This window comes from Takifugu flavidus, chromosome 14 (genome assembly GCF_003711565.1).
Source record: "Takifugu flavidus isolate HTHZ2018 chromosome 14, ASM371156v2, whole genome shotgun sequence".
Taxonomy (NCBI): domain Eukaryota; kingdom Metazoa; phylum Chordata; class Actinopteri; order Tetraodontiformes; family Tetraodontidae; genus Takifugu; species Takifugu flavidus.
Window position 1 is genome coordinate 14754869 of NC_079533.1, and position 20478 is coordinate 14775346.

At 47.2% G+C, this 20478-nt stretch overlaps 4 protein-coding genes across 6 annotated transcripts; 1 reads left to right on the top strand and 3 right to left on the bottom strand.

The window, feature by feature from the left end:
* Window positions 1-577: 577 nt before the first annotated feature.
* On the bottom strand, window positions 578-2807 carry mrpl22 (mitochondrial ribosomal protein L22). Of its 2 annotated transcripts, XM_057054066.1 has the most exons (8): window positions 2564-2807; window positions 2422-2464; window positions 2039-2171; window positions 1762-1827; window positions 1502-1579; window positions 1269-1338; window positions 830-850; window positions 578-746 (listed from the first exon to the last, which is right to left on the bottom strand). In XM_057054066.1, exons 1-8 carry the CDS (start codon window positions 2586-2588, stop codon window positions 670-672), a joined length of 513 nt encoding a protein of 170 aa, XP_056910046.1. In that variant the 5' UTR covers window positions 2589-2807; the 3' UTR covers window positions 578-669. The 2 variants fall into 2 exon arrangements, with proteins under 2 accessions (XP_056910046.1, XP_056910045.1); XM_057054065.1 differs by having other exon boundaries at window positions 578-850; window positions 2564-2806.
* Window positions 2808-2856: 49 nt separating this feature from the next.
* On the top strand, window positions 2857-12227 carry gemin5 (gem (nuclear organelle) associated protein 5). Its single transcript, XM_057054058.1, has 28 exons — window positions 2857-3099; window positions 3493-3647; window positions 3802-3983; window positions 4145-4296; window positions 4368-4466; window positions 4564-4696; window positions 4780-4945; window positions 5034-5246; window positions 5371-5456; window positions 5762-5844; window positions 6538-6674; window positions 6784-6857; window positions 6933-7114; window positions 7294-7433; window positions 7520-7691; window positions 8420-8611; window positions 8685-8741; window positions 8815-8946; window positions 9339-9434; window positions 9623-9760; window positions 9835-9982; window positions 10063-10182; window positions 10269-10479; window positions 10591-10857; window positions 10927-11089; window positions 11166-11511; window positions 11584-11671; window positions 11988-12227. The coding sequence occupies exons 1-28, from the start codon at window positions 2958-2960 to the stop codon at window positions 12150-12152; spliced, it is 4239 nt and encodes a 1412-aa protein (XP_056910038.1). The 5' UTR covers window positions 2857-2957; the 3' UTR covers window positions 12153-12227.
* A 76-nt stretch (window positions 12228-12303) lies between these two features.
* Window positions 12304-15433, bottom strand: cnot8 (CCR4-NOT transcription complex, subunit 8). Its single transcript, XM_057054064.1, has 7 exons — window positions 15294-15433; window positions 14389-14592; window positions 13909-14102; window positions 13664-13825; window positions 13430-13574; window positions 13172-13282; window positions 12304-13032 (listed from the first exon to the last, which is right to left on the bottom strand). The coding sequence occupies exons 2-7, from the start codon at window positions 14503-14505 to the stop codon at window positions 12904-12906; spliced, it is 858 nt and encodes a 285-aa protein (XP_056910044.1). The 5' UTR covers window positions 14506-14592; window positions 15294-15433; the 3' UTR covers window positions 12304-12903.
* Window positions 15434-15467: 34 nt separating this feature from the next.
* Window positions 15468-20250, bottom strand: fam114a2 (family with sequence similarity 114 member A2). 2 transcript variants are annotated; one of them, XM_057054060.1, is made up of 14 exons: window positions 20170-20250; window positions 19454-19680; window positions 19278-19368; window positions 19079-19180; window positions 18894-18997; window positions 18393-18527; window positions 18015-18176; window positions 17643-17766; window positions 17466-17551; window positions 17298-17387; window positions 16997-17121; window positions 16682-16754; window positions 16405-16458; window positions 15468-16259 (listed from the first exon to the last, which is right to left on the bottom strand). In XM_057054060.1, exons 2-14 carry the CDS (start codon window positions 19658-19660, stop codon window positions 16158-16160), a joined length of 1455 nt encoding a protein of 484 aa, XP_056910040.1. In that variant the 5' UTR covers window positions 19661-19680; window positions 20170-20250; the 3' UTR covers window positions 15468-16157. The 2 variants fall into 2 exon arrangements, with proteins under 2 accessions (XP_056910040.1, XP_056910039.1); XM_057054059.1 differs by having other exon boundaries at window positions 19863-20218.
* Window positions 20251-20478: the final 228 nt, after the last annotated feature.

Genomic DNA, 20478 nt, shown 5'->3' on the forward strand with positions numbered 1-20478 from the left:
TGGTCCCCTCCCCTCATGCAGCCCGGGGAGGTTCTAGGTGGCGGGCTGATGCAGAACCGGGTCACTCACATCAGAAATGGAAGAGGCTGAATAAAAAGCAGAGAGGCTGCAGGCACAAACTTCCTGAGGCGTTAGCTCTGCTTCCCAAGACTGCTTGTTCAGAGGACTATTTCTGTGCTGAACAAAGCTCAGCCCCTACTGGTAGGTTGCTCTAATTGCTTTTTGTTTCAGGGATGGGTGCGATCACACCTCTTAAAATGAAATGATTTGATGGTGAGAGGAGCACAAAGCTGCTTTCTTCACTTCCACTGGTTCTTGTAACCATTCTGGCCCTCACAGCTTCTCTTACATCAGTCACGCTAGTGTCCTCTGCGTGCTGCAGCCTGGAAAAAACTACTGTTCCTTCGGTAAATGAAGCATATTGGATTTGGATTTCTGAATTCAGTCTGCTGGTTTTTGGCCTCTTCTGCTCAACCCTTATGACCCTTTCATCATCCAAAAATTGAAACAGGTGTGATCTGAGCAGTTCAACTGGATAAAATTATCCGCTTTTAAGAAAAACGAAGACAAGAAGAGCCACGTTTGACATCAGACAAGTTTATTTACAAAGGACACTCGGTAAAAGCTGCCTTTCAGCGGGATCACAGGCTGTGGATGATGGTTCGGCTCCTAAGGCTCTGGACATACTCTTTGGCCTGGTCCAAGCTGGTCTTCTCCACTGTCTTGGGGGGTGAACCCTCCATCAGCTTGACAAAATAATGACAGTAAACTTTGTCCATGATGCCAAACATTCCGCGGCCGTGGTAACGTATCCGCTTCAGGTACTTGCCTTTGCTGGAGAAGGACTCAGCTGTAGGTGGGGGGGGGTGATAAAAGCGGTGGGTCAGATACACTGACGGAGAGTGATAAGATGCACGACGTCTCATTTAATTTACAGAAGGTGCCTTTGAAGCAAAGCTGGCCAAAATAACAACGAAGGTGCTGCTTATCTTCAATTACTCACGCAGCAGAACTATAATGAAATCTGTTTTTAATTATTAAATATGTTCATTATCTGCCCTGGCAAGGTCGTTTGGCCGCCTCTAAAGTAAACTGCCTTGCTACTGGCACAATAACACTTACATTTCAATAGTTTTAATTGGCTATTTGGTTTATAAATGGTTTACCTTGGCCAAATTATTAAAATGAATGATTTATACATTAGCATTGTGTTAATATTTACAGTCTTGTCTGTTTGGTTGTGGTTGGAGGCTGTTTTTCCAACTTACCTACATACAGGTTGGATTTGTACTCCACGTTGTGATTTTTGACGGCCATCTCTTGAGCTTCCAGAAGAACCTGAGCAGACGTAGAACATTAATATTCCCAATCTCACACAGATCTAAAATCTGCTTTGCTTTGGTTGTTCTGCGCTCAGTGTGGGAGAGAGTCCAAAACTGGTCATAAAGAATAATGTTTAGCAAATGTTCCCAGCCTCTGCAAGTGAAGCTGCATCTCAAACCTCTTTCATGATCTTGGCCCCTTTCTTGTCGTTGAACTCCAGCTGTGCGATTGCCTCATCGATACTCATCCCTCTGATCTGTAGACAGATACATTTTTGCTTTTTGTGCAAATGCAAATATTCACACACATCCATTGTTTTAAAAGGCAAAACCTCACTGGTTCTTCCAGTATTCATAAAGTCCATCATCTGAGCCAACAACTTCACGGCTAATTAAAGAAGCCTTTTATCTGTGTGAACGTCCCAACTACAATACTCACCAACTTCGCCAGGTACCACATCTTGTCTTTGCTATACTTGATCTGCCGCCTGCTGTGGTGGATCTCCTGCAGCAGAGGAAGAAAAAGCTCTGTTCAAAGGTCAACAGCACTTCTCAGTATTTGTCAGTGTGATGTAAAAACCTGCAGATGTCCTATTCTGGAAGGACCGAATGTGGTTGTCATTCTTTCAACAACTAACCATTAAAATTGTAATTTTTTTTAGTCTGTCTTCAAAGTTAAAAGCGGAGGACGTCGAGCAAGTTCAGTGGACACTCACTGCTGGCCTGCGTGGTTCTTCTGACAGCTGCGGTGGATACATTTTCAAGTTCCTCTTCTCCCAGTTCTTTGCTTCCAGAGGAGCGCTGGTGTGGAGACAGGACAGCTGCTGAGGACCTCCGGGCCACTCTAACCTGCAAAAACATGCAGGAGCAGATAAGACCTTCCGTGTTATGGAGGGCTCCATAACTCGACAACTAACGTTCCAAAAAGTCTCCACTGGCATTCAAAAACAAGCACTCGGTCGGTCGATGTTTATAGACACAAACGCACCATTTTTTTTGGCAGGGTTGTCACAACCTGAAGAACAAATGAGACATTTGTCCTTCTGCAAACGCAGCGGCAGCATTAGCATGGAACCACTGTTGATGTGGAGGGACGTACCTTGAGCGAAGGAATCGCTGTATCCTCCTAAGAAACGTGGATCCTGAAAAAATACACATTATTTAATTAAACGAAAGCTGAAGAATGTCTAATTGGTTCGACAATATCAAAGAGATTAATGTTTCGGCTGCGTTTCTCTTACCATGTCCTGTCATGGCTGTCGCCATATTGCATTTTCACGACACTACTGCACTCGTTTTACGGCAGTACAGTTTACAGCTGTGAGCGATCATTCGAAAGTAGATTTATATCTTTATCCTGACTATAACAGTATTAATAATGAGAATGTATTTGGGTTTTAAATGATGCTTCACCACGAATTTAATGGTGAGTCGAAAACATCTTGATGTTGGTGAGGGCAATCATAGGATTTGTCCTCTCCCGAATTCCGTAGTCGTTGGTTGGATTCCGGTTTGATTTACGACACCGCGCTGGCCGTACGGCTGTTTCTGTTACACTACGACAGTGACAGTAACATGTGAGTTTAGTCTTATTACTTTTACCTTCGTTACAATATTAAGAAACTTTGGATTGCCATGCACGAAAGATCCCTTCCTGCGTCGCCAAACTGGTACTGCTCGCGTTGCAGTGACCTTAACAGCGATGGTTTGCTGGGATTTGGAGCCAAAAACATCATTTATTTGATTGACGTGTCTGCATCTTCCTGCAGGGTTGTAGGTGAGTAAACCCTCAACGGTGGTCGTTACTGGGGTTTCCTCACCGTTACTTGGGCTTCTTTAAAATTTTTATGATCAGAGAATCGAAATAAGAATTTTGGTTCTTGTATCCTAGACAAAAAGCTAATTGACATGGAACAATCACACAATTAGATTTGCACAGCTTTTCACTCCTTCAGTTCATCATAGCCTTGCCCAACACTTCTAATCCAATGATGACAAAACTATCGATAAAGTGAGACTGTGACTGTCTCCCACTCAGGAACCCCTTACATTAAGAACCTGGTATTTATTGATCAAAGCGGGTGCTTTTGTAAAGATCATCCGTTTAAGCACATTTAGTAAGTCTGAAATATAACCCAGGACAACATTTTGTTACGTCTGTCAACCTCAGGTGAGCTGGTGGGCCACCGAGACCTGGTGTCGGGCTTCTCATTCAGTCATCATGCAGGCCAGAGTCACATCTGCGTCAGCTCCTCCAGTGATGGCAGCCTCCGCTTCTGGGACGCTGCCGCCAGGTCTCTTATCAGAGAATATGCTGCTCATCAGGTTCGCATCACTCCACTTTCCATCACATCACTAAAACTTTCTTTCACTTTTCCATATGCTGCAGTTTGAATGGAAAGATAAACAACCTGGCTTTGACAGGAAGTGGAGAGGTTCTCTCTCCACAGGTTTCTGATGCACTTTTGCTTGCGTGCAGACTGCCGTCACAGCGGTCCACTGGTCTCCAGTTGATTGCAATCTGGTGGTGTCGGGCGACGAGAAGGGTGTAGTGGTGTGCCACTGGTACCACACAGGAGACACAGCCAGCTGCTTCCCCGAGCCTCGATCCATCTTCTGCCTGTCCTGCTCCCCTCACACCTGGAGCACAGTGGCTGTTGGGTAAGAAAGAGCGCGTGGATGCAGTTTTCTTTCTACAACAAAAGATTTTTGCTCATATAGCATCAGGTCCAGATCTACCCATCTTAACAAACCAGAGTCACATGGTGGGGTTTTCTGATGTGAATAAATTCCTGCGATTTGTCAATGCCACTCTGACTCAGGTACAAAGACGGGATGATCGTTTTGATTGATGTGAGTAAGAAAGGCGAGGTGATGCACCGTCTGCGTGGGCACGACGATGAGATCCACTCTTTAGCCTGGTCACCGGTGGCTGGTGAAGACGCCCTCTGCAGCAGACCAGAGGACAGTGAAGGTAGCAGGTCTTTGTATTAATGGAATTAGTGTTTATAATAGAAACTAATGCAATGTTTCATCATCTTAAAGTGTCCCTGGGATCATCTGTAGGAGGTGGGAAGGGCTGCTATCTGGCGTCTGGAAGCAAAGACCAGACAGTGAGGGTCTGGAGCACAGCAAGAGGAAAAGGTTTGACTTGACCATCGTGACTCCTTCTGAAAGGGATACATTTCCCTCTCAGGACATGATGAGCTGAAATCCTTTCTTTCTTTCCATCCTTCTGCAGGTTTGATGACGCTAAAGCTGCCGCATCTGAAGAAACGAGGCTCCGGCTGCGACCCCAGCTTCAAAGAGAGACTCTGGCTTCATGTCCACTGGCCGAAGGGACGACCGACTCAGTTGGTGTCCAGCTGTTTCAGGTACACGCGTCTCATTGGGGCGGATGGGTGAAGGAGGTGTGAAGATGGGGGAGCTCAGGAGTGGTGTCTCTGTCCCTCCTCAGTGGTGAGCTGGTGCTCTGGGACCTGAGCAAAGCGGGAAAGCAGAGGTGGACCCTGTTCGGGACGTCCTCAGAGGGTCAGAACCACAACAGGATTGTGTTCAATATGAGCTCAATTCATGACCAGGACGGCAGAGAGCTGCTCATCAGCACCTCCATGGACAGAGAGGTGGGCTTCAAAAATCTGTGTGTGTGTGTGTGTTTTTGCGGGGGTTATCACAACGATCGCAATCAACCAAAAACCTTTTATTTCTCAGATTAAATGCTGGGACCTGTCCACTCTGGAGTGCTGCTGGAGTCTTCCCACCCTGGGTGGGTTCGTCTACACCCTGACCTTCTCCCCTGTGGGCACGGGGTGTCTGGCGCTGGGCGTCGGAGACAACATGATCCGCGTTTGGAACACGTTGACCACTCAGAACCAGTATGACACCCGCTCCTTCTGGCAGGGGATCAAATCTAAAGTCACAGCCGTAAGAATTCTCGTGATTATTATTACAGTAGATCTTTTCCTATGCCAGGATCTCATTTTAGTGAGACCTTTGCTATAATTAAAGACCAGAAATTTAGTCTTTGGCTCTCTTTCATTGTTTTCAGCTTTCTTGGCACCCAAGAAAAGAAGGATGGTTATCTTTTGGAACAGATGACGGGAAAGTGGGTATCTACGATGTTTTCTCAAACAAGTAAGTTCTTTCTAAAACTATTTTAATAGTTTCTTGGTTTTAAAGTACATTGTAACATGGGTTTGAGTTTATTTTGGTGCTTTTTGAGTATGTTTGAGTCACAACTGTAAGATTGACAAACCACCAAACAGTAGTTCTTTAAATTAGAGCTTTTCACTACAGGCAGAAGTGGAGCTGTTAAACTGATTAGGTGATCTAATCTAAATGGTTCCTGTTGGTTTTTTTAAGTAGTTTTGCTATCGAGCAAATATTTCATCCTCGGGAATATTCCAGAAGTAGAAATGGGCCCTTTGTTCTGCTTACAGGCCTCCTCAGATATCCAGCTCCTATCACAGAAAAACCGTGTACACGTTGGCCTGGGGCCCCCCGGTCCCCCCGCTGTCATTCGGTCAGTATAACACCTGAACTTCTAGTAACTTCTGTGAACTTTCTGACTGAAGAAAAAGCAACCAAACAAAAAGCAAATCAGCTAAAAATCCCAAAACATGTCTTTTTTTAATGGACTCTGTAATTGAATGAGCTGAGAAACCTTGAAGTAACCCCCCCCCCACTCACACACACTCACACACATACATACAAACACACACACACACACACACACACACACTCCAGCGGCTCGTGGGGAAATCAAGACGTGGGAAGCTAATTTAACCAGCTGTCAGAAGATGACATTTGATTCAGTTACTTGGCTTGGGAGCGGTAAACATAATTGTCGCCAGCAAATCTGCTGATGGTTCCGAAACAAACAATTAATTTGTGCACCCACAGCCGTGACACCAGAGCAGCTCGGTTCATGATCGAAATCAGCGAGATGATTTGGAAGAGGCGTGCGGAGGGAATTACAGGCAGCTGCTTCCTCTGTCTTGTGGAAAATGTTCACATTTCGCTACATTAGGAGCGCGAGCTCTGCCTGCGATGACACAATTAGTCGTTTTTGTTCTTTCTGCTTCTGTTGAGCGTTAAATCTCTTCATCTCTGCATCCTGGAACTAAAGCCTGGAAGCTGCATGGCTGGCTCAATCACTAGCTTTGACCTGAGTATTGCCTAATGGCAGTATTGATCAGGTGTGTGTGGCGTTCAGGTGCAGCAGAAGAGAAGCCGGCCTGCAGTCTGTACAGCTGCGCCGGCGAAGGCGTCATCCTGCAGCATGACCCGTCTAAGCTGAGCTCAGAGGCGTCCGACATCGATAAGCTGATCCGAGACACCAACGACATCAAGGTGAAACGTCGGCAGTCTCCAGGGACACGCAGTTCATTGAAGTTCCTTTCCAAAGGTTAATGAAGGCAAATTGGAAAGTTTATGAAGGTGAGCTCTGCTTCCCCAACAGCACAAGCTGTCCCCTCACACAGACCTCAGCTGGAAGCCTGATGGGAAAGCGGTCGCCATTGGCAACGAGGACGGGTGAGTAAAGAATCAGGCCTATGTGATCATGTGTTGCTTAAATACGACATCATAACTGGTCCTCGGGTGTCGCAGGTGTATCGACGTGTATCTGGCCCCCGATCTGAAGCTGCTGTGCAGTATCCAGCAGCACCACAAGATCATCAACACGCTGCGGTGGCACCCCGAGCACAGCTCGCCTCCACAGCTTCACGGCCTGCTGGCCTCAGGCTCCAGCAACGCCATCGTCTATGTGCACGACCTGCGCTCCATCATAGGTGAGAGAGGCGCCTCAGAAGCAGCACGTATTCACACCTGAGGGACGCCTCAGCCAGGCTCACACCTTCCGTGGACTGCGATCGATCCCTTGGTCTTCAGGTTCATCTCTGGGGCCCAGTTTGAACCATTTCTAAGTGGCCATTTTGGTTTTTGACGCCGGTCTCGTGTTGTCGTGCAGAGGATCCTCCTGAAGGTCCACTGGTGCTGACGGAGCCGCATCGCCGGTTGTGTGGACACACCTCTAAAATTACGGGCATGGCGTGGAGCCCGCACCACGACGCCAGGCTGGTCACCGTCTCGTATGACGGCACGGCTCAGGTCGGTGCCGGGCCGGCATCAGGCACGCTCCTGCCTCGGGTTCGGAGCCATCTTTTGCTGCATTTGTAAAACTTGTGGTTGTTCAGGTTTGGGACGTCCTGCAAGAGGCTCCCGTCTCCAACTACCAGGGTCACACCGGCTACCTGCTGAGTGTGGACTGGTCACCCGTTGACCCAGATGTCATCTGGACCGGAGGGAAGGACTTCACCGTGCAGGAGTGGAGGGTTTCCAAACAGGAGTTCACAAAGCCACCTAAAGGTGAAGCTCAGCCAACGTGGCTCTGGCTGCTTCTTTTACCACCTCATGACTGTCACTCAATCAATCAATCAATCAATCTTTATTTATATAGCATCTTATACAATCAAAATTGTTTCAAGGCGCTTTCCAGAATCCCAGGGCCTGACCCCAGACAAGCAACAGTGGCAAGGAAAAACTCCCCTTTAACAGGAAGAAACCTTGAGCAGGACCAGGAGAGGGAGAGGAGAGGGAGAGGAGAGGGAGAGGAGAGGGAGAGGAGAGGGAGAGGAGAGGAGAGGAGAGGAGAGGAGAGGAAGAGGAGAGGAGAGGAGAGGAGAGGAGAGGAGAGGAGAGGAGAGGAGAGGAGAGGGAAGGGAGAGGAGAGGAGAGGAGAGGAGAGGAGAGGAGAGGAGAGAGAGGAGAGGAGAGGAGAGGAGAGGAGAGGGAGAGGGAGAGGAGAGGAGAGGGAGAGGAGAGGAGAGGAGAGGAGAGGGGAGGAGAGGAGAGGGGAGGGAGAGGAGAGGGAAGGGAGAGGAGAGGAGGAGAGGAGAGGAGAGGAGAGGAGGAGAGGAGAGGGGAGGAGAGGAGAGGAGAGGAGAGGAGAGGAGAGGAGAGGAGGGAGAGGGGAGGAGAGGGAGAGGAGAGGAGAGAGAGGGAGAGGAGAGGAGGAGGAGAGGAGAGGGAGAGGAGAGGAGAGGCACAGAGCACAGAAACACACACAAAAAACATGATGCACTCGTTGCTTTCAGGTAAGAAAAGTGCAAAGTTGAAGGAGAAGACAAAGGTCAACCGACAGAAGAAGAAGCCGTCGGGGGATGTAGGACCCGTCCAGCTCGAGATGAACGGAGAGCCGGTGACTGAGGGTCAGGTGGGCCCCGAGGAGGTGCCGGGTGAGGACGAGCCGGAGGAGGTCAGCTCAGGAAACGGCTCCGTACCATCAGGTAACGGCAGCAAACGACTGATAAAGTCGGACGGTTCGAGCTGTAAAACTCACTGGTGGATTTTGGATTCCAGTTCCTGTTGAGTCACAAACCAAAGTGTCGGCTGTGGTGAAGAGCAGAGACAAACACGGTACAGCACCCGCTTTTTACCTCCATTCAGTAGGAGCTTTGCTTTAGTCCCGCTCTACTGTTTGTGTGTTCAGGTGCAGCTGCAGACTTGCTGAAGAAGAAGAAGCCTCGCTCCCTCTTACCTGTCAGCACCTCCATGGACCACCGGCCCAAAGAGGACATGCTGCAGGACTGCATCGTCCTGGCCTCCATCACACACGACAAAGGTGACGCCAGCGTCTGTAGACACACAAACCCTCTGGTGGGGAAAAATGCCAACAGGTTTATACGGAGGTCAGTTCGTGCCAAAAGAATGCAAACAACCTGCTGAAAAATATAAAACATCAAAATAACACATTCAAAATGCCAAACAAAAATCCACAAGTGCGAAGTTTCATATTGGTGTTTTTATATTTGCCAAGTTTTGGGCAGGAATTGAACTCTTGATGTTTGGCACAGTGACACAACTGGGTTAGTACCCACAAAGCAAGTTGTGTGTTGTTCAAAATAGTGAGTTTCAAGGAGCAGGATTCACAAAAGCAAGAACAAATAGTCTAAAATGATGTGGAAATGAAAGCTGGCTGATTGACTGGACTCTGCGCTGCCTGTCTGTTTGTAGCGCCCCCTGCAGGCTGCGTCCCGGGCCAGGGCGAGCACATCCATTTAGGGCTCTTCTCAGACAGAAAAGCTCTGCACAGCATGTTTGAGGCTGAAGGTACGTGTCACACCTGTTGAACAGCTAATAAAGTTGCCCACGTCCTCCAGAGAGCAACTTTCTCCGTTTATCTTAATTATTATTCCCTTGTTCAGAAATCCATTTATAGTTTTATGAAATTAATTAAAGTGAAAAGATGAATTGAAAAGCCCGTTTCAGCTCTCCCCCTCTTGTTTTTCCTGCTTCAGAAGAGGCTCACCTTGAGGCAGGTCACTACGACTCTGTCACGTACTTGCGGCTGTGGACCGGAGACCTGGAGGGGGCGCTGCAGCAGGCCTCCGAGAGGGGGGAGCTGAACGACCACCTGCTGTCCCTCGCTCCTATGGGTGGGTGCTCAGGAGACTTTTTTCCACCTCTTCCGATGCGGCAGCAGTCAAACGCGCCTGTCCTCTTCCTCCAGCCGGCTTCGAGACGTGGAGGCGGACGGTGGAGGCGTTCGTCAAGCAGCTGTGTTTGCAGGAGCAGTACCTGAAGGCAGCGTCCCACCTGCTGTCCATCAACAAGCTGTACGAGGCCGCGGAGCTGCTGCGCTCCCACAAGCTCTACAGGTTCCTCTTCATCCTAACATTCCGTAATCCATGTCAGTAGAACAGCGTTTCCATCCGTCTGTCTGCGGGTTCTTCCCCAGGGAGGCCATAGCTCTGGTCAAAGCCAGGCTTCCAGCGAGCGAGCCCCTCCTGGGGGAGCTCTACACTAACTGGGCCGGGGTTCTGGAGAAGGCCGGGCATTTCTCCGCAGCAGCTAAATGGTGAGGGCTGGAAGGTTCTCTGCTGCGAGATGGGCCGCCCCCGTGGCTTTATTTAAAATTCGGATCGTTTGTTCCTCGGCCCGCAGTCACCTGGCCGCAGGGGCCAGTTTCGATGCTGTGAAGGTCATCGCCAGGAAGAACGACGTCCCATCGCTGAGGGCGGCGTCCACGCTGGCCAAGATCTCTGGGGAGCTGGATTTGGCCCAGTCGCTGGCGCTGCGGTGCGCTAAAGATCTGGCTGCCTCTCTGGACTGGGTGGGAGCCCAGGAGGTCCTGAGCTCACAGGAGAACCTGCTGGTCAGAACCTAACTGCCTCTGGAACAGTGGTGGTCTTAAGATGTGGACGGGTTGGGGACGAGAGCGCCTCCATTTTATTCATGTTTATTTTTCACGCTCTGACTGTCGCAGGTCCACAGGCTCCACCTCTGCACCGCTGAGCTGCTGGCCGCTACGATGGCAGATGTCCAGAGTGTCTCACAGCCACCGGTGTCCTGTCACCCCTGGGCTTCGCTGGACGAGCGGCGCCTCAGCCTCCAGGAGCGCCTGAGGGACGTGTGGGAGCGGCACTTTGGTGTTTCGCAGAGGTCGACGGGTCACCACAGCGTCAGGAAACTTCTGCAGGACCTGAAATCTGCAGAGTGTCCGGCGCCTACCACCAGCGTCCCTCTCAGACAGGTGCGGGGTCCACGGGGCACCTCCCCCCTCAACAAACCCGGCACTTGACTGTCTCATTTTGGTCCTCAGGTCCAGCTCTATTCATCCCTCCATCTGACCCGGGCTGTGCTGAGCTGGCTGGTGGACGACGGCGGGCAGCTGATGACGGAGCTGTGGAAGGCGGTGTCCTGGTTCAGAGACGCCGACCATTTCAGCGTCTCTGCAGAGATCTGCAGGCTGCTCTTCCCTGACGGTGCGCCTGGACCTTCAAAATATCAGGAACTGGGATTAAACCCAGGCTCTCTGAACCGATTACTTTCTTTCATCAGGTGATGTTGGTGCACCCGATCAGATGGAACCAGAAGCTGAAGCTGCAGCCAGAAGTCTGCTGGCGCTTGTCTCCTACCACCAGATGTATCAGCTGTGGTGGAGAAACTCCGCAGACGGCTCCAGTCAGGACAAACTGGTTAATGGGAATGCAGCAGAGCCCCGCGGGACCTCGGGACTTGATGGACTGGACTTTGATGTGCTTTTATCTGAGCAACACGCCGACTATCAGGCTGCGCAGAGGTCAGCGACGGAGGTCCAGGGGAAACTGTCCACCATGGTGCTGCAGCACAGCAGAGCACAGGGAGACCAGCCGGACCCGGCGGGGGGAGAGTCCGACAGTCAGAGGTCTGCTAATGCGGAGAAGAGGAGAACGCGGTTACCGTTTCTCCTCTACAACTGACTTGTCTCCATTTACAGGCCTGACCAGGAGGAGACGCTGCTGTCTTTGTCTTCCAAGATGTCCAAACACCAAAAACGGCTGGAAAATGCACCCGAAACAGTGAAGGTGCGTCACAGATTTCTGTCACTGGTCTGACCCGCTTTCAGGACCCAAATCAAACTGCTGGGGCTGAAATGCTTTGCTGGTACAGAGGCTGAGGCAGAGGTCACTGCTGGGTCAGTCTTTATCGCTTGACGATGTTTGTTCACCTGCTGAGTATCAACAGCAGCCGATTCTGAAACCGAGTCTGAGCAGCAGAGGGCGCTGTTGGCTGCTTGGAAACCGAATTTAAACAATTCAAGTGTCCGTTTTAAGGTTTTGGTGCATTAACTTAGTAGATGAACACTTTTTTTTGACAACCTGACTGGTTTCTCCCTCTCAGCTGTATCCTCGGCCAGATGTTGCGGAATGCTGCCTGGTTCTCCTGCACCTCAGCAGGACGTCGTCGCTCGTCTCAGAGTCCCTCCAGCAACGGGCCAAAGATCTGCTGGGAGGACATGTGACCAGTCCTTCTGTCCTGAAAGCGTCTCAGCGGTTCCTCACATAAATCATCCCAAGACTGCACTTTTCCCCCCACCTCACCCCCCTTTTTTTGTTAAATAAAATTTACTTACACACAAGATTAAGTGCCTGGTTTGTGCCCAGATTCAGAAAACCCAAAGGCTGGTTGTAAATAAAATAATGAAATGGATGACATGTACAGTGAAAATACAAAACAATTTAATATACAACTGTTCAGAACAATGTCAAATGTAAAAACAACCACAACATCTGTAAAACTGACGGTGGACAGTTTGGTTCGGTGGGTGAATGAACATGAAGACAGTCGTTAACCCGGCGAGGCCGCGGCGCCCGGCGAGGTCACGCTCTGATACTCACTGTTAAAAGCTTTCTCAAAGTGGGGAAGAGAGCTAAAACATTTTTATTTTCAACAAAATTATACAATTTCATTTACAGGCCCCTCCAACAGCAACTTAAAAAACCCCACATCCCTGCTGACGACGTGAAGAACCGGACTGGTTTCTGAGTGAATTCTGATGGTCCCAGTGCTTCAGTGTGACGCTGCAAATAAAAGAGGAACCCAAAGTGTTCTGAAAATGACCGTACGCTGAATAAAAGCGACTAAAAGAAACGAGTGTCAGTGAAGGATCCACCGTGAGTTCGTCTTTACAGTCACTCTGCGGGAAAATTAAATGGGTTTGTTGGAAATCAGAGGGAAAATCTGCTGGTTGGGTTTTTTTTCTTTTCTGGGTGTTTAAAACAAGTGCGTGCTCCACTTGAAGGCTCCAGTACTCGGGTCAGTGCTTGTTGTTCGTCTCCTCCGCTCCCGAGCTGGACAGGCCGTTCTGGGGCTGGCTGGAGCCCGAGCCCAGGCCGTACAATCTCCCACAGTACTTTGCATCATCGATGTTGTCTTCAAAGAAAAGCTGAAGGAAAATAAGAGTTTTAAACATTTTCAGCCCAATTTTGACTTTTTTTCCCCTTGGTGGTGACAAAGTCCAGGAATTATATGAAAGTGCTGTTACACCATCATCGGCTTGTTGACCGTCTTAGTGTGGCTGCTACCTCTTTCATTCTGAAGAAAGCCATGCCGGTGAGCAGCGAGTCTGATCCGGCCTGATGCTGCCGCCCGATCCGCTTCAACTCCAGCTGGTCCGCGACCTCCTGCAAGCCTCCCTGCACAAACGAAAACTTACTTTCACACTTGTTTGAACATTACCAAGGTCCACTTTACAATGAGTCGACCAGAGTGGGTGCGGACGTTCTTGTTTTACAGCATTACAGCCACCAGCAGCTGAACCAGAAACACCGTCATCACCTCACCTTCAGGTTCTTGCAGCTCTTCATTAAATACTTGACGTCGTAGATGGCAGGAAAGAACAAGTTGAGGATCTGGAAGAACTCGTGTTCCTCCTCAGGGAGCCGTGCGTCCGTCAGGAGCTTTACCAGGTAGCCAAAGTCGTAGCCACTGCATCCAACAGAATGTCAGATTTAATTTAATTTAATTGCAGACGTGATGAACTCATAAAGAGAATTAAGACACCGCCGTGACCCGACCTGTGGAAGGAGAGCCACTTGACATTTTCACACAGCACCAGACCGGACGTCATGAGGAGTTCAGCAAAGTAAAGTGTGTCGATTCCTTCTTCTTCGTGTTTTTTAAACTGCAGGCCGGAGTTCTGTAGTAGATCTATGGAATCCTGCGAGTACATATCTTCTCTGTATGGATGAAACAAAACATTCCTGTGTTGTTCTGTTCTTGGAGAAAATGTTCTGGATTAAAAGTAAAAAAACCCACTCACGTGAGGTTAAACTTAAAATTAAACTGCCACGTTGTGGTGCCGGGAGGATAGTCTCCATCTTCGTTCATGAAGGTGAGGCCGAGCTGGATGATCTTCAGGAGGTCGACGTTGCACCTGAGCAGCTGGTACTGGTAGTCCACAGTGCTGCGGAACTCGCCGATGGGCCGGACCACCACTCCAGGAAACTCTGTGTCCTGGTGAACACAAACAGCATGACCAGTGTGTCACGGAACAAGAGAAATCACAGGATTTTTTTATGGAAGACTTGTGAACTTGTGCGGAAAACCTCTATAACGGCGGTTGCTACAATGGGATTTCACATTCCATAACTGTTCTGCTATCTTACAGGCGGAACAAGAACCAGCTCCTGTGTTCCATACAGGCACAATAATCCGTGATTGTCATTAAACAATGCAGATGACAACAGCGGTGCGACCATTTCGCCCCCCATTATACCAGACGAAACAGCACACTACTCACCATGGCGATGTAATTGTAACTTTGAATAATCTGACGGATTTTTCTCATTTCCTCCTCCACATTGCTCGCCCAGACTTCACAGATTATCTGACTGGAATCTGTAAGCGCGGCTGGCATGATGGCAGGTCAGGAAGCGAGCAGGTATAAAAAAAAAAAGATCCTGCAGCCTTCGATGAGGGAGGCAGAGCAATGGACAAAATGATCCTGAAAGATGATGGAAAACAGAGGACTCAATGTTTGTGTGTCCTTTAAATCTGCACCTACACCAAACATATACACACAGATTAAAATGAACTACAATTGTAAAACATGACTAAAGATTTAAAAAAAAGACTACCAGTGCTGTCAATACAATAAGAACAGGGTAGAAAGCATCTTGTTATCATCATTATTATTTTATTATTACAAAAACAATATTGTAGGGTAGTGTTTTTAAGGATTGTAGATAGGTTAATACAAGTTATTTATGTAGGTTCACTTCATTTTTATTTTAATAAGCCGTCCCTTGCTATTGAAACGTCTAACTAAAGACGTTAGCTTCGAGGATGTTAATTACACTGGACTGGTAAAATATAAACAGATTAAGGGCTGAAAGGACACGTGGAGTTCTTTTTAAAAAAAATAAAAAATAGGTGTGAAAAGTTGTCCTAGTAATTAAAAAACTCGAGTACAAAGCGGTTGAAAAAGTCCCTAAATTGTCATCGTTGTTGCGGCGACGAGCTAAAGCATCAGCAGTGTGTTTAGCATGAGCGGCTAATGTTTAGCATCTCGCATTATGGCGAAGAACAATCCGAGGCTAACCGTGTAACAAACGACTCTGTCGTTTTAGTTGTCAATATATCGTAGCGGACGCACTGCATGTGCAGCAGCATATTGCTATGGACATCATAAAAACATAGATTTACCTCAATATTTCATCGACGCAACCTGCCAAGGTAAGCGGAAAGCGCCTCGGGCAGTCTTCTTCGTGTTCTCCTACTTCTTCGCGTGCACTGTCGTCACAACTTCAGAACGACAGCGCCACCTTCCGCCTTGGTGGTTCATTGACGTTTAAAAACAAGACGAACACTACAAAAAAATTGCACACAAATAGAATTTATTTTGATAGCAAAATTAATATACAGCATGTTTTATAAACGCTGGCATGTGTTGAAGACATTATCACTTCATCAGGTCAGCTGTGAGCCTTTATTTGGGTTAAAACTTTTGTCAACACAAAGATTTCTGACACATTTCAGAGAGATGAATAACAACCTTATCTGTACTTATCGATCCAAACAACCTTCAACAAAAGCCAGTCAAACAACAAACTATTAATCTGAATTTTTTAACTGTTTTACAGACCATCAAGCTTGAAAAACCTTAAATAAGAACCACAGGTAGATATAGTGTTGTTTTTAAAACGCTGTCGCAACAATATTATTACATGTAAAAATCAATTTAATAGTCTTAATACAATATGGAAATAATATTGCTGGAGCAACAGGAATATGCTACATTCCACGACAACATTTCCTTAATACCAGGTTGAATACAGATAAAAACTTAATACTTCATAATCATACTTGCCTTTCTATGAAGAGAAAAGTATCCAATGACTAAATTACATCCTAAATGTCCTTTGAAAGTGTTTTTTGAGGCAGAATTTGGATTGAGAGAAGAAACTGTTCATGTTGGGATAAACTGAGGGTCACAGATGTTGAACCTGCACAAACGTTTCATCCTGAGCTGAGACAGTTGTAGTGAAGGTCGGGCGTGACGCCAGCTCCTCACTGTTCTGAGCTCTCTGCTCTCTGCTGGATGTGGGAGATCTCCAGGATGGGCATCAGTAGCTGGAAAGCATCCTGGATGTAGGAAGCACTGTTGGATGCCTGCGAAGAGAGAGGACACTGACACACCAAGAGACATAACTGCTGATATACTGTAAATGCTGTGTGATCACGAAACACTGCCTGTGAGTTCAAGATAAGAAGAAAGGCTGCAGTGTTGGCGGTGCTGCAAATCTGAAACACAAACCTCTAAAAAGACTCCTGTTATCAGCGGGTTGAGGACTTCTCCCTTTTCATTGGCCTGTTAAAAAAATAAGGATCTCAGGTCTCTCAGCAGAACAAAACTCAATGATGCATAAAGTTATGACTTCAGCTGTGTGTGTGTGTGTGTGTGTGTGCGGGGGGGTGTTAAAGGTGTTTCAGTGACAGTGTGATAACTGACAGCTGATAACAGATGCTGCTGATGTGCGTATATCCTCATGTGATGTTTCCTGGGTTGCTTCAGCACTTCAGGTCAGACTTACCCCCGCTGTTGTTAAACAGGAAGTGAATTTCTTGGACAGCAGGGAAATTTCTTTACACAGGATAACAGTTAACCTAAAGACAGAAGCCACAAAAGCAGATTTATCCCGACAACTGACCAAACTCTGTGCAAAACAAAGTACTGGTTCATATTAGTAGAGTTCAGGCAGTAGGATTAGGGTGGAGTTAGAGAAAATATGCAATGAGTTTGATTTAAAGTGAAGTTACTCTTAAAATCTCTCCTTAAAATCTGGTTTAAGTAATTAATTGATTGAATGTTGTGTAAAACCAAAGCACAGAACTTGTCAGAGCCTTACTGTGACAGAACTTTGGCCTCTGCGCTGCAGCTGGAGAAGAGGATCCTCTCGGCCAGTTTGTGGAACAGCTCAATGGATCGAGCCGTCAGCTCTGCCAGACTCCTGATGGCAGCTGCGTGAACCTCCTGGAAATTCAATATTTAACGCAACAAGTGTTGTGAAACCCTTGAAATAAAACAACAGCTAAGTTAACAATCTGCCAAAAGAACCCAGCAGTGTTTTCTCTTATCATTGAACACTTGTTACAGACAGATCTTTATTGTCTCATTGCCCAACCGATCCGGATTATCTGGGTCAGTACCTCGACTGAGGCTCTTTCCGTCGTCTCGTCACCATCCTCCCCCTCTGGTTGGGTCATATCGGTGATCTGGCTGCAGGTGCTCTTACAAGCCTGTTGCAAATGTCATGGCAGTGAAACATCAGCTTTAAAATAAATGCACTGATGTTTACAGCGAGTATGTCCTGCTACCTTGTTGAGTTTCTCAGCTGTGGAGGTGACGCTCAGACCTTCTAGAGCCTCCGTGAGCTCCCTCTCAAATTCAGAACCATCTCCATCTGGAATCAGAGGAAAACTGAATCACTGTCGCCTCGCCTCAGCGGCGATGGAGTATTCTTTCATTTCCATCCAGGTTTACGCCACGCGCACCTTTCTTCTCGTCAACTTCCTCATCATCAAACTCTACCAGGGAGAAAGAGTCCTTGATGAGCTGCAGCTCTCCCCTGAGCTGCAGCTGCTCATCTCCCGACAGCGTCGTGAGCACCGACTTCACCTAACGGAAAACACGCATTTCATCGTGTCAAATGCCACATTTCTATTCAGATTAAGAAGAGAGTATCTGCTGATCGATCATATCGTATATTTGATCAATTTTATCTGTGTCTCTTCAGTGCAGGAAGGTTAACGGTGAATGAATAAAGGCGTTGCTGGGATGGTAGTTCATGTTTGTCGTGCTAACATTAGCGTGACATTAACGTTGATGGATTCATTACAAATTGATCATTAAATATGAAGCTGTACCTTCGACTCGCTCTCTCGGGACAGAATCTCCAGCGCCTCGAGGTGCGACAGGCCCTGGAATTCATCGAACAGCATCCCGTAGTGAGCTACCACCTTCTTGTCAGACTCGCTCTCCTTCTCTGCTGTCTGCTGCTCTTCACGCTGCTTCGCCTCCCTGAGCACCTGCCAGACAGATGGAGACAAGCTGACCAAAGGAATCACAGCCAACACGAGCAAAATGATCAGAGCAATTTGGTTTATAATACCAAAATAATAAAGGTTATGTTGTAAATATGTCTGCTACGTAAACATAATATTCAAAGTGCACATTTTTATGCCAGTGATTTTATTCCCATTGATCGGGATGAATCTCCAACTTTATAACCCTGCTCTGTGTACCTGAGACAGCGTGGAGTTCCTGATCATCAGTCCTTTGGTTTTCTTGAATCCAGGATCACCCTCTGCGATCACATCCATCGTCTTCTTCCCGATAAATTCCAGGGCGTCCAGACTGCCCGTTATAACAGTTTTGCCCTGAGATTAAAAAAACAAAACATTGCTTTTAGACACAGCAAGCTGTAGTTTTAAGTTGAAAGTTATACTGAGTGAATTACAAAGTTTCCATGTTTTAAAAGAAAAGTGAAAATGCAGTTCTCAGGATATCTGCAGTATGAGTATATGCTTTTCATTTTTTACATTTCTGTTTCTTCCCCGTGTGATCATCCAGCAGCTGCTGTGTGTTTCAAAAACGAATCAAAACCAACTGAGAAGTCTGACCAAGTGCTGCCAGAGTTGCTGACCTTTCAACCTAAATTCAAACAGTTTGTGCAAGAGAATTGTATGAAAACGTGGCGTTCCATCTGCTACGGAACACAAAGAAAACAGAACTCTGTTACTGACTGTGCTCTGGACGACGCTGGTGAGTGAGGTCAGCATTCCCATTGCACCGCCCACGGCTGCGGATCCATCCGCTGCCGCCGCATCTGCATCGCTGCTTGTTTCACCTGCAGAAAAAAAACTGCAAGTGAATTTTACAAGGTGAGGAGAGATTCAGTGCGAGGGGATACGCATTTCCCCCCACTCACCTTGCTCTTTCTGCTCTTGCTCAACCTGTGCGGAGAGTTCTGTGGGGCTGGGGATCCCCAGCGTCGTCTCTGCCTTCTCTATGACCTGAGTCAGGCCTTGGCCTGAGAGGACAGGCGAGGGGGGCGAATTCAAACCAGGACCAGTTGTTCAAACAGCGCTGTGAGCAAATAAATGTAAATAGAGGAAGGTTTCACTCACCCACGGTGGCCACAGTAGCTGTTGCTGTGGATAAGATTGATTTTCCCCAGCTGCCCCAGTAGCCCCAGCCTCCCTGAGACACAGTGGATGTCTGAAAGAAGAAGACGAATGAGGACACGAAAGAGACACGAAAGAGACATTTGTTTTGTAGTATCATGCCAGTATTTAATATCGACCTGTGCTGGCTGCTCCTCCACTTTAGGAGCCTCCTGTGGTTCTCCTGCTGCTTTGGGCTCAGGTCTCCTTTTGGCTCTCCTCGTCGGGGCCACATCAGTGGTAGATTCAGGCGTGATCGGTGAGGACCCGTCTGATGTTTCGGCAGAGGACGCATCGTGACCCTCTGACACCGGATCTTCTGCTGATATGGGTCCACTGTCTGACATCTTAACTTCCTAGTACATACCTACAAAGTTACAATATACAAATAAGAGCTGGCAACAACACATTTAAATATTATTGGGCCTCTTTTGTTCAAAACACTAAACTTACAGTGCTTGTTACTAATGTTTGCATTTTCTTTTTCAGTCAGTCTCAGAAGTAAATAAAGCGTCAGTGTAAATATGTAGGTTGACCTGTATTACTTACTAAGTAGTTGTGGCACCAAGCGCATAATAAGGCTCCAGGGGTTAGTTTTAATAGTCTGCTTCAATTTCCAACAGCATTTTTAATTACGATGATCAAATGTACATAATTAAATATTGGCTTAAAACAAAAACATAGGTGCTCTTAAATGTCATATGCTAGCAGTGTCAGCGAGGCTGCTAATATTGTTTTTAGTCGCAAAACGAAAGGAGCGAATATCTGTTTTTATCATTTAACGATGTTTATCAGTTTAAATAAAGTAAAAACGTGCAGGTTTAACGTAAAAATGATTTTCTTTTCTTTTACAGACCTCCAGGACCAGCCACGTCACTCTCTGTTTTCAGTGTTTGTGCGACTGACAGCGAGTATGAGACCGAGGAGTTCCGGTCAGTATTTTCATAATAAAGTAAGTTAGCGCTATTGTGTTAAATAATAAATTGATTGATAGTTTAATTAATCCTTAGAGTAAAGCGACACAAACAAAACAATACATGGAATTATGATTAATCTAGAAGCCCCTTCCCGGATGGCCCAATGTAAAGATGTCATTCTGTATTTTGAAAGAACATTCACTAGCTTGACTAGGCAATTCATTCTGTTTTCCGGGGCCATCAAAATA

What these genes read in the sequence shown, in the direction of transcription:
- gemin5 (XM_057054058.1), top strand. Translation starts at nt 2,958, where the DNA reads ATGCACGAAAGATCCCTTCCTGCGTCGCCAAACTGGTACTGCTCGCGT. An exon ending in GGTCCCCCCGCTGTCATTCG is followed by an intron (nt 5,845 to 6,537) that starts GTCAGTATAACA and finishes TGTGGCGTTCAG; the next exon opens with GTGCAGCAGAAGAGAAGCCG. An exon ending in GGAGAGTCCGACAGTCAGAG is followed by an intron (nt 11,512 to 11,583) that starts GTCTGCTAATGC and finishes CTCCATTTACAG; the next exon opens with GCCTGACCAGGAGGAGACGC.
- fam114a2 (XM_057054060.1), bottom strand. Translation starts at nt 19,660, where the DNA reads ATGTCAGACAGTGGACCCATATCAGCAGAAGATCCGGTGTCAGAGGGT. An exon ending in TGGAGGAGCAGCCAGCACAG is followed by an intron (nt 19,369 to 19,453) that starts GTCGATATTAAA and finishes TTCTTCTTTCAG; the next exon opens with ACATCCACTGTGTCTCAGGG. An exon ending in CAGCTGAGAAACTCAACAAG is followed by an intron (nt 17,388 to 17,465) that starts GTAGCAGGACAT and finishes CATTTGCAACAG; the next exon opens with GCTTGTAAGAGCACCTGCAG.
- cnot8 (XM_057054064.1), bottom strand. Translation starts at nt 14,505, where the DNA reads ATGCCAGCCGCGCTTACAGATTCCAGTCAGATAATCTGTGAAGTCTGG. An exon ending in AGAGCTGCAAGAACCTGAAG is followed by an intron (nt 13,283 to 13,429) that starts GTGAGGTGATGA and finishes TCGTTTGTGCAG; the next exon opens with GGAGGCTTGCAGGAGGTCGC. An exon ending in CTTTCTTCAGAATGAAAGAG is followed by an intron (nt 13,033 to 13,171) that starts GTAGCAGCCACA and finishes ATTTTCCTTCAG; the next exon opens with CTTTTCTTTGAAGACAACAT.
- mrpl22 (XM_057054065.1), bottom strand. Translation starts at nt 2,588, where the DNA reads ATGGCGACAGCCATGACAGGACATG. An exon ending in AAGAACCACGCAGGCCAGCA is followed by an intron (nt 1,828 to 2,038) that starts GTGAGTGTCCAC and finishes CCTCTGCTGCAG; the next exon opens with GAGATCCACCACAGCAGGCG. An exon ending in CAAATCCAACCTGTATGTAG is followed by an intron (nt 851 to 1,268) that starts GTAAGTTGGAAA and finishes CCCCACCTACAG; the next exon opens with CTGAGTCCTTCTCCAGCAAA.